This window comes from Camellia sinensis, chromosome 8 (genome assembly GCF_055761805.1).
Source record: "Camellia sinensis isolate YWXY chromosome 8, ASM5576180v1, whole genome shotgun sequence".
In the NCBI taxonomy this organism is placed as follows: domain Eukaryota; kingdom Viridiplantae; phylum Streptophyta; class Magnoliopsida; order Ericales; family Theaceae; genus Camellia; species Camellia sinensis.
The window spans coordinates 49,619,699-49,631,485 of NC_138968.1; the positions used below are offsets into that span (position 1 = coordinate 49,619,699).

Sequence of the window (11,787 nt, forward strand, 5' to 3'; positions counted from 1 at the left end):
AATAATTTCTTTAAAATTTTCTCTCACCTACATTTGGATTGAAATTGAGGTCACGTAGTGTGAAAGAAACTTTTACCTAATTTAATGTAATATTTTATAAGGTTTTGAGTATAAAGAAATACTATACAAATCAACCAATTTTATTATTGATAGTTTTAAAATTTTAAAATAACCTACATAAGTGTAATATAGGTGAATAAAAATAATTATAAAATTTTAAGACATTATACTTATTTTCTTAAGACAAAAAGATCAATGTAATCTGCTTATATAGTAATATCAATATAATTTTTTACATGAACGATTTGCTCAATAAACATTACTAAAAGAACCGTTCAAATCACTAAACTAAATTCTAAAATGAATTCATCCAACCTAACAACATATTTCCAATTGAATGTCCAATTCTATATTATTTATTTCCTTTATTGAAAAAACAGGAGCATAATTTACATAGATCTTCTTTGAGTGTTGGTAAAAACACTCTTGATCCCATCAGTATGAGATAATTACAACCTCTTTTAATGTTTGTAGTTGCGTAACATTTATCCCTAATTCGCTTTCTATCAATTGGAGGAAATATGATGGCATCATCAATTTTTGAACTAAAATATTAAAGGAAAATACTTGAGACCCTCATAATTTTTGATCCCCACAACCTCCAATTAATTTATAGCCACACATTATATTTGTTTTTTATTTATTTATTTAGTTTTCTCCTCTCTCTCTCTCTCCTCCTTCCCTCTCACAAATGTGTGTGGGAGTGCATGGTCTGGAGCATTGCTCGATATCAAAATACCCTTCATGTTCCTAGTTTTACAATTAATTGATAAATAAATCTTTTTGCCAATTTTCTAAAAAACCCAAAGCATTATTAAACGGGACCAATAATGACATTCCAATGGGTTGACAATAATCGCTAACAACAATAATCGCCAATAATGACATTTTAATTATTTTCTATTTTAAAAAAATTGTACCTTTTTTTGAATAAATTACATTGACACCCCCTGAAGTTTATATTTATTACAGTTTTCCTTCTCACCTTTTAAAAATTACATTCCTCTCCTTAAGGTTTAAAGTTTCATAACAGTTCCCTCCTCACCGTAATGATCATCATACATAAAATTAAATTAACAGGGAGTCAGTGTAATTTCCTAAATGTGAAGGGGGGAACTGTAATAAACATAAACCTCAGGAGGTGTCAGTGTAATTTATCCTCTCTTTTTTTCTAAAATACAAATCAAGTACAACCAATATTTTTTATTTATTTATTTGATCACATATATGTTGTAATGGAATTCTAATACTATCTAAGGCTAAAATAGTAATTATCTATTTGTTGTTAAGGTTGGTTACTAAGGCTTCCTTTGGGGACATGCTTTTTCAGGTTCCGTTTGGAAAGATAGGTTGTGGGCTTTTTTGACTATTTTAGCCATAAAAGACAAAATAGGTTATTTTAGCCACAACAAACAAACATCACATCCAATCCATAATCATTACACTCTTCTCTCACAAAAAAAGTCAAAAAAGTCAAAAAGTCTTTCCCAAACCAAACTTTTTAGCCCAAGCTAAAATAGCCAAAAAATTAAAAAGCCAACCCACTTCCCTTAGTAACTTTTTAACTTTTTGACTAAAATGTGATGTAAAAAAAACTAGTATGTTTGGCATGATTTTTTGACTTTTTACGAAAAGATATGTAAAAAGTAGAGAAAAAATGAAATATTTAACTTTTTAGTTTGGATTGTTAGCTTTTTAATTTTTTTAATAATTTTTTAATTTTTTGACTAAACCGATCGCTTTCCAAACGAGACCTAAATAACTTTAACAAAAGAGATCAGTGCAATTAACAAAAATATATATATATATATATATATATTATACGATTTAAGTGTAAAAAGTGTCTTGTAAAGACATTTTAGAAAATGAGTTTTGTAAAGATGTTATAAAAAACGGACTTTGTAAACCCGCTTTTAGAAAAGAAAATATTTTTATTAAAAATAAAATATTGAAGTTGAAAATAATAAATAAATTTTTTTTGGACGTAAAAATGTCTTTATAAAAGTCAATTTTGATTAATTAAATTTTAAAAATAACTTAATCAAAAATGTATTTTCAAAAGTCGATTCCTGTGTTATATTCTTTTTATTATTTTAATCGAAGTTAAACCTCCAAAACTGTTTTTAAAAAGCCATTTTCTTGAAAACGGTTTATGAAAAGCTGTTTTACGCTGTTTTGGAAATAAAGTAAAAATCTACCAAAGAACAACAATATGAGCTAATTACTTGCAAGTTCTATTTGTAATAGGAGAAATTTACTTAGTTCAATAACCTTTTAAATATTCTAAAAAATCTATTATATATTTTTCTTCTTCCTTCTTCTCTATGCCTTTATTTTTCTCTGTCTCTTTCTATTCCTGATTTTTAGAGACCGGTAATTATACCTTACTTTTTCTCATTCTCTTTATGATATATAGTCACCGACAAGCGACAACTACCATTGATTGAGGTTTATCGACAAACACCGACTCCTTATTCCACCCTTATCAACGGTGAAGTAAATAAGTTTCCATCAAAGATGAATAGATCTACTCAAATCTGAGTAGATGTACATCAAATTCGATTAGATCTAAGCCAAAAATAGTTGTCGGAATACAATATTCTCTATATAGGTTTCCTTCATTTTTTTTATATTTTCTCTACTATACACTTCTATTTTCTGTTTTAATAGAGAAAATTTTCAAGTTTTGAACAAGTTGTTAAGAGTTTTAATTACAAGAAGTGAAAACTATAAAATTTTACAGTTTCAGTTTTAGTTTTTTTTTTTATGCTGAAATGAATCATATTTTAAAATTATAAAATTTTGCAATTTCATAATATTCTTTAGAATTATAAAATTTTACAGTTTCATAATATGTTTTATAACTTGATTAATAATGATAAATACTTAATAGAATCATATTTTAAAACTATAACATTTCACAGTTTCAAAACTTGCTTTTCAGTTTGATCAATATTGGAGGTTATTTGATTAAACCCTATAAAAATTGAAAAATAATATATATATTTTTTCTCATTGTTGTTGTTTGTTGTTGTTATTGTTTATTTATTTATTTATTTCACTTTATTAATTTTTATCACATTTTGCAATGTTTTTTCGCTTTAATTTATCAATATATTCTTTTTTTGGACAATATTTTGGACATTTCAGTGAGTCTCTAATAATATTCTTGACGTCTAGTGAACATTCTGGACATTCCGACAACTTCTAATGACGTTTAGAACATTTCGGCGATACTCCGACAATGCTCGATGACTTTCCGGTGATATTAAACATTCCTTTGACTCTCTAATAACTGTCTGACGGAAATCCGGCGATGGTGAAATGTAACAGCGTTTTAATTTTATAAAAAAGAAGAATAAGATTTTTTGATAATAATTAAAAGTGTAAATTATAAATACACCCCTGAGGTTTGCTTAAAATACGAATTGTCTCATGTGATTTGAAAAATTACAAATACCTCTCTATCATAATTTTTTATTTAATAAAATTAGTTGAAAAAATGAAATTTCTAATTGTTCACCTATATAATAATAAAATTATCTGAATTATTAATTGAAATAAAATTTTAACATTATCAAAAACTGTTAACTAACTTGATAATTTATTAATAAAATGACATATTTGTTATGAAATTAAAAATCTTAAGAGACATAATGTAATTTCTAAAATTAGGAGATAATTTATAATTTAAATAAGTATCAAAGATTGTATTTATAATTTACTCTAATTAAAAATATATAAAATTAATTGATACAAATATTTTATTTTAAAGTAACAGTAGAGATAATAAAAAAAATATTATAATAAAAATTTTACATAAAACATTTCATGATATTATTTTTTTATTTTAACGCTATGTTTGGATTGAGTGATTTAGAAAGAAAAGAAAAGAAAAGAAATAAGGAGATATGTATTTTTCTTACTTGTTTGGATAACTTAAGTGGAGAGAAATAGAGAAAAACTCATTTATCTTATGAGCCTTATTTTCAATCTTTTCAAAAGTGGAGAGATTGAGAGAGAAAAGAAACCACTATTTTCATAATACCAATTTTAATTCTATAAAAATAAAAGAAATAAAATGATTAAAAATATAAAAAGATTATTTTGATAATATAACATAAAATAATTCCTTTTCTTTTCTTTTTTCTTAATAAAATCTAATCAAATAAAAATACGAGAAGTCATAATTATTTTTTTTATTATTTCTTTATCCAAAAAAAAAAATTACAATTATTTCTTTTCTTTTTCTTATTTTATTTTCTTTCCTTTCTCTCCTCAGTGCCACACATACTGTTAAGTGCCCCTAACAATAGTCTTGGACATACCCTAGTGAGGGAAATTGGCCCATTTTAACGCCATTGACGGCTCTCTCTCTCTCTCCCTCTCCCTCTCCCTCTCTCTCATTCTTATAGCTCTCTGTCTTCTGTTTGAAGTGTCGTAGATTTCAACAACGATCAAATGTTATACCCTCACCAGCTTCTGGCTCGGAAAGCTCCCCTAGGACAGATATGGTGATTTTCAAATTTTGTTTTCCTTCCTATTTATTTCTCATCATTTAACACCAATTGATCGAAATTACTGTAAACTCTCTCTCTCTCTCTCTCTCTCTCTCTCTCTCTCTCCGTTACTTGAATATCAATTTCTTTGTACCTCTGTTTGTTCTGCGTATTAGCTCATATTGACGGTAATTTGTGCGATTGAACTGAATGTGAATTGGTTCATACTTTCTGAGCAATTTTAGTTGATGAATGATATCATTGCTAAACCTAAAAGGGGATTAGCATTAGATGGGGGATGTATAATGTAATGTAATATGTATTAAGGGAAATTCTACTACCATTTTTTTCTATAATTACCAACTTATTTTAGTTATGCCTCATGTGTTGTTGGTCATGACTGAGAAAGCATGAAATTGCCTCATTTTCGCATGTGTACCATGGTATACTACTCCAGTAGTATGCATGTCAGAAGGATGAAACCCACTCCTCCCTTCATCCTTCAATATTGGACCTCTTCTTGTTCATTCTCCACTTGTACTCTGCTACGTTTGCGTCCATACTCGGCCACGGCCACAGCCACAGCCGATTTCTCGCCATCTCCGTCTCTGTTAATTGACGAGTTTACTAGATTCTGCTATCAAAGAGACCTCCCCAGGGCCATGAAAGCCATGGAATCCATGCAAAAACACCAATTATGGGCCGACTCCATCACTTATTCTGAGCTTATCAAGTGCTGTTTGGCCCACCATGCCATCCACCATGGTAGGCTCATCCACAAGCACCTTTTCTCCCACGGTCACCGCCCCGCAACCTTCTTGATTAACATCCTCCTCAACATGTACGTCAAATTTAATCTCTTGGATGACGCTCAAGCTTTGTTTGATCAAATGCCCCACAGAAACGTTGTCTCCTGGACAACTCTGATATCTGCCTATGCTAACGCTAATGCTATGCTCCACCACGACAAGGCCTTGCAATTCTTGATTCTCATGCTTAGAGACGGTGTCAGGCCTAACATGTTCACTTACTCTTCTGTTTTGAGAGCCTCCCATGGTTTACCCAACCTTCAACAGCTCCACTCTAGTATAATCAAGACCGGCTTAGACTCTGATGTCTTTGTTCGCAGTGCCCTCATCGATATTTACTCTAAATGGGGTGAATTGCATAATTCCCTGCGCGTTTTTGATGAGATGGTAACTGCCGATTTGGTTGTTTGGAACTCTATTATTGGTGGTTTTGCTCAGAACACCGATGGTTACGAGGCTTTGAATCTTTTTAAGAGGATGAAGCGTGCTGGGTTTTGGGCTGATCAAGGGACACTAACCAGCGTATTGAGAGCATGTACTGGTCTAGCACTTCTGGAATTGGGGAGACAAATTCATGTTCATGTACTCAAGTTCAATCAAGATCTAATCCTCAACAATGCTCTTCTTGATATGTATTGCAAGTGTGGCAGTCTGGAAGATGCCAACTCCGTTTTCAGTCGGATGGTGGAGACGGATGTCGTATCTTGGAGTACCATGATCATGGGTTTGGCCCAAAATGGTTTTAGTCGCAAAGCACTGCAACTGTTTGAGTCAATGAAAGCTTCAGGGACCAAACCAAACTATATTACAATCCTTGGGGTTCTGTTTGCCTGCAGTCATGCAGGGCTTGTAGAAGATGGGCAGTACTACTTTCAATCAATGAACAAGTGTTTTGGGATTGATCCTGGAAGAGAGCACTACGGCTGCATGGTTGATCTCCTTGGAAGGGCTGGAAAGCTTGATGAAGCAGTTAAGCTTATCCATGAAATGGAATGTGAACCAGATACTGTGACATGGAGAGCTTTACTTGGCGCTTGTAGGGTTCACCGCAACACAGATCTTGCTATATATGCTGCCAAGAAAATTTTAAACCTCGAGCCTAATGATGCAGGAACCTACATACTTTTGTCCAACATTTATGCTAACTCTCAAAGGTGGGAAGATGTTGCAGAAGTGAGGAGGGCTATGAGGGGTCGAGGGGTTGGGAAGGAACCAGGTTGCAGCTGGATTGAAGTAGATAAACAGATCCATGCTTTCATATTAGGAGATAAGTCACACCCACAAATCGGAGCGATCAGGATGGAACTGGACCAGTTCATTTGGAGATTAAAGGAACTGGGTTATGTTCCTGACACAAATTTTGTCTTGCAAGATCTTGAAGGCGAACAGAAGGAAGACTCACTCTCTTACCACAGTGAGAAACTGGCAATAGTGTTTGGTATGATGAGCTTGTCGAGGGAGAAAACTATTAGGATCAGGAAAAACCTCAGGATCTGTGGGGACTGTCATGTCTTTGCCAAACTCGTAGCAAAGATGGAGCATCGGAACATTGTTATCAGGGATCCAATCCGTTATCATCATTTCAGGAATGGAGTTTGCTCCTGTGGGGACTATTGGTAGCAGAGTATGAAGCTGGCTGATCAATGAGGGCTTTTGCTGCTGAAATCTGCTATGCATGAATGTGGTCAAATCAGGTCAACTCACTCTCAAGCCAACTACACAATCGGGTATCTACAATGATCAGATAGATAACAATCCAGCAAATCAAGCTGTAAGTAACAGTGTAACAATAGCAAGAAATTTGTTAATTTGTCATTAATCATTCATATAGAACCTGATCAGTTTCTTGAGTAGTTTAGGTCCTGTTTAATGCCAATACTGGCTTTTGGATAGGCCCCCTTTGACAGGTTTAGAACATATGTAAATACTGTAACAATGTGTGAAAATTAAAACAAATTTGTGATTCAAAATAAATTAACAAACCTGGAATGTGCATGTGATGTCATAGCCCCAGCAGGATCACCAGAGGCAAGGACCAACTCGAAGGAAAGCAAGAAAGTCAGCGGCCTCTGCCAAGGATTGCGAACAAACTATCATCCCCAGTCACATATACCAATCCTGGCTTCAGAGAACTTCTGATATTGTGTCAAAAAGAGGAAGAAAGAGAAAGGCATGCTCTGATACACACCTGCCAGTTTATTCCATTCTATATGCATAGACTTGGTGGGTTATTTAAATTCAATTGAGGCAAATTACTCTTCCAATAAAATGCTTTCATGCTTTATACATTTCAGATCTATGATGCCACGTCTACCATAAAGATAGGAAACCTCATGGAATTGCCTCCCGTGGCACTAATCTGTGGGCTTTCCACAACTGGAAAGAGAAATACATTATCCAGCACGTCTTTTGGTACTATGGATGAGAAGTACCATACCTACCTGTGATTTTCCTTCTGGTCAGAGTTCTATGATGGTAGCTCTTGGAATTATCTTTATTAAAAGAATAAAAAGGTAAAACTAATCTACAATTGGATGCAGGGAGGAAATCCCACCCCAGCCTCCGGAACCTTCTTCATCGTCACCACCAGATAAAGCACATTATAATGATCCATTGGGATTTGTAAGCCAATCTATTAATCTTTTACTTCAGCATCTCCAAAAACAAACATTCTGTACTCTCTCTGATAAAATACTTGAATGTGAAGCCTTTTGAAGATTTTCACAGTGGACTTGGCTCCCAATCATTGGGAGTTTCCAGAGAGAAGCTTCGGACAAATCTCAAAACTAACGAGATACCACCTGAAGTCCTCATACTGGGGCTAAGCAACAACCTTGGGAACAATGGTGTGAGGGTGAATGAGGCCAATGTGATGGTCACGCCTGGAAATTCTGGTACGTTATCTTCTTATCATCTCTCTCTTCTCTCACAATTCTTTAAGATCAAGATATTCATGGCTGAACTCTACCACAGGAGACAAAGTAAAATCTATTCCCAATTCAGGATCTGGGCATAGTTTCCTGTCAAATAATTCAAATGTTAATTCAGGCAGGTTAGTAGAGTGTCATTTACATACATACATAAATGTACACTTGTTCTTACACTACTCCCACTGTGAATCCATGTAATTGTAAGGTGATTGACAAAAAATGGTTTATGTTAGCTGTCTCTGAAATTTTAGGGGAAATTTTATTTTGACGAGTCATAATCACTATATTCTAGTGCCTCATCAAAACTATTTAGTGCTTGGTTTTGAATGAGAAGTTCAAACTGTTCAGGTCCAACAAGAAAAGGCCATATGCTTCATCTAGACACAGTTGGAGTGGCCTTGAACCAGTAGCTGAGGAGAATTCATGGCAGCAACCGGACCTAAATTTCAAGTTAGCTAGACTATCTGAAAACGGCCTGACACCTGAGAATGGTAATTTGCTCATCTGACCTTTTCATTCCACTTAATTGTAAGCAATAGTAAATGACCTCATTTTAGCTCTCCTAGGATTGTTCAATTCTCATGTTTTACCTCTGCGGATCTCTTCGTGGAAAGCAACCAATCTTTAATCTGCCTGAGTTCAAAAAAAAATCTTCAATCCACCATTTGACATGATAACTGATTCTATTTGAAGGTAACATTCTGTTTAAGATTCTACTGAACCATTCAATGTCCTATATTAATTTTCGATCTTTTAATTTATGCTTCATGTTGGACTTGATGCCTACAGGCAGCCAAGAGACATTTTGATACATCAGGAACCTCTCAAACAGAATCCCTTAATCAGCTAGCCTTTGGGTTGAACAAAAAGAAAGCAGCCCTTTTCTTCTATCAAACTTGTGGTATATATCAATCCATCATGCTCCAAATTTTTTATTTTTTATTTTTTTTGAAAAATCTCTTTCTCCACTTGCAAAATTTTTGACTTGCTCCAAATTTTTTATTTTTTATTTTTTTGAAAAATCTCTCTCCACTTGCAAAAATTTTGACTTAAGGAATTTGAAATAAGTGAACGCTTTCTTTTTGACAATTCTCACTTCTCGTGATGTCATAAGAGTTGAGCACGATTTCTGGAGGGCTGAAGATGCGACAGAGTTAGCGCAGCAAGAAGATTGTTCCAACTCGCCAAAACATCTAGTTTAATTAGTCGCGTTCATCTTTTTATACGAATTTGTTTTCACAGAATCTGCTAATTTTATAACTGGGCACAGGATCTTGTGTTCCAAAAAAAGTTCATGTTCCTTGTTTGGTGCCTTTGAACTCATGGTCACATGATTTATTTTTAATTGATTTTAAATTTTTAAAAAACTAGATCCCATCCACTATCAACCTACAGCCAATTTTCTTCATCCTCCATTTTTGACCTATATAGTTGTGCCACTCTTTGTTGTCTAGAAGGAAGACCTGGCCAAAAACATAGTAAGGAGTTGTTAAACCTATTGAGCATAGAGTGGCTCAAAGATGTTTTTACAAGAAATATTAATAAAGGGCCAAAGATTGTATAATTTCGAGTGTAAAAACTGTATTAAAATGTGTAAAAATATGTAAATTTACTTTAGAATGTGTAAAAAGTAAGGGAAATTACATGTAAGTGGGGTGTAGAATTTTTTTTTTTACAAAAAGCTGAAACATTTTATAATTTTAATTATTAATATTTATAAACTTTTTGACCTTTTTGTAAAAAAAATTCTGCAATTATGATATGCTTTTTTTTTAAACATTTTTCCGTTTATTGAGAACCCATTGGGCTGTCAATATACTCATTAGTATGGCCCTATATTATGAGATCGTGAATAGTTAGCTTAAGTTTGGATAAATGACTTTTAAATGAAAGAATTTAAAGTTCAACTTTATTGGAGTATAGTGGATTTTTTTATTATAAACAGAATACTTTATTAAAAAAAAAAAACAAACAAACAAAAGAAAACTTTGTTATTGTCTTTGTACAAAATTATTCGTACAAAGGATTTCAAACAATAGCATTTACATTGTTAATTTAAGGGCAAATTACATATACCCCCACGAGATTTAGTAAAATTATAGACACTCCTAAGGTTTAAGAAATTATAGATACTCCCTGAAGGTTGTATTTGCATAACAAATTAGGGGACAAATTGTTATGAAAATATAAATTTTATGGGATAATTTGTTATGAAAATATAAACCTCAGGGGGGTATCTGTAATTTTTGAAATCCCAAGAGGTATCTGTAATTTAACTAAACCTCGAGGGAGGTATATATAACTTGCCCTTAATTTTTAAATTGATCATGATATAAAAGACTCTCAAATTCAACATTAAAATTCATATTCTAATTTGTAAGTTATTCTCCATTAATGTTCACAATTTTTTTAATATAAAATCCATAAATCAAAAGGCAACCTTAATAAATAATCTACTCTACTTCAGAAAAGTCCATAGAAATGTCAATGTTGGCTTTGATGAAGCTATGATCCGATAATCCATAGGCAAGGAGGAGTCAAAACCACAAGCTAATTAATGTCCCAAATTCATGAACCTTCAAAGCAGTGTGACAAGCGGACAAACCATTTACTAACTACTTATATAACAAAAATGGTAGAACTTTTGAAAATTCTATTAAAATTTTTATTAAATGTCTTATATAGGTATGGGATTCACATGATGTGAGTAGGGCTGCAAATGAATCGAACTGTTCATGAACAAGCTCAGCTCGGCTCATTAAGAGCTCGGCTCGGCTCGGCTCGGCCGAGCTCGAACTAGAATATTAGGCTCGTTTACCAAACGAGCTGAGCTCGAGCTCGCATAAGCTCGGTTCGTTAAGCTCGGCTCGTTTATCTTTATTTAAATTATATAATAAATATATTATTTATATATTAAATAATATATAAATATATATATATATATATAAATAATAATATAAATACATTTTTTATACATTAAATAATATAATTAATATTTTTTATTTAAATATTTATATATAAATAATATTAAAAAAAATTTATCGAGCTAAGCTGAGTCGAGCCAAGCTCGAGTTTCATTAAAATTAACGAGCCGAGCCGAGCTCGAGCCGAGCTCCTTATCGAGCCGAGCTCGAGCTCAATAAACGAACTCGATAAGTAAACGAGCCGAGCTCGAGCTCAGCAAAGCTCGGCTTGGCTCGGTTCGTTTGCAGCCCTAGATGTGAGTGGTAAAAAATTTAGTAAAACTTTTCGGGTCGGTAGTATTACTCCTTATATAATTAGATAAATATATTAGGAAAATTTATGTAGGGGTGTAAATTTGGCCGGACTCATTGTCGGGCCATGAGGGCTCTCGCCAAAATTCAAGTCGGGTTAGGGCACATGGAAAAAATCTAAACTCAGGCCCAGGTCCAAGACCACTTAAATTAAGGTCACAGACCGTGTTTGATGGGTTTTTTTTCTTATATATATTATTTTAGTTATGATTAA

The 11,787-nt window shown here is 33.0% G+C and overlaps 1 protein-coding gene across 8 annotated transcripts; it reads left to right on the forward strand.

Moving 5' to 3' along the window:
• Positions 1 to 4,349: 4,349 nt before the first annotated feature.
• Positions 4,350 to 9,152, forward strand: REME1 (Pentatricopeptide repeat (PPR) superfamily protein). Of its 8 annotated transcripts, XM_082882601.1 has the most exons (9): positions 4,350 to 7,139; positions 7,377 to 7,538; positions 7,663 to 7,826; positions 7,909 to 7,990; positions 8,076 to 8,262; positions 8,342 to 8,420; positions 8,647 to 8,789; positions 8,856 to 8,991; positions 9,088 to 9,152. In XM_082882601.1, exon 1 carries the CDS (start codon positions 4,970 to 4,972, stop codon positions 6,986 to 6,988), a length of 2,019 nt encoding a protein of 672 aa, XP_082738727.1. In that variant the 5' UTR covers positions 4,350 to 4,969; the 3' UTR covers positions 6,989 to 7,139; positions 7,377 to 7,538; positions 7,663 to 7,826; positions 7,909 to 7,990; positions 8,076 to 8,262; positions 8,342 to 8,420; positions 8,647 to 8,789; positions 8,856 to 8,991; positions 9,088 to 9,152. The 8 variants fall into 8 exon arrangements, with proteins under 8 accessions (XP_082738727.1, XP_082738726.1, XP_082738728.1 ...); XM_082882600.1 differs by having other exon boundaries at positions 7,377 to 7,826; XM_082882596.1 differs by having other exon boundaries at positions 4,361 to 7,143; positions 7,377 to 7,826.
• The last annotated feature ends 2,635 nt before the right edge of the window (positions 9,153 to 11,787 follow it).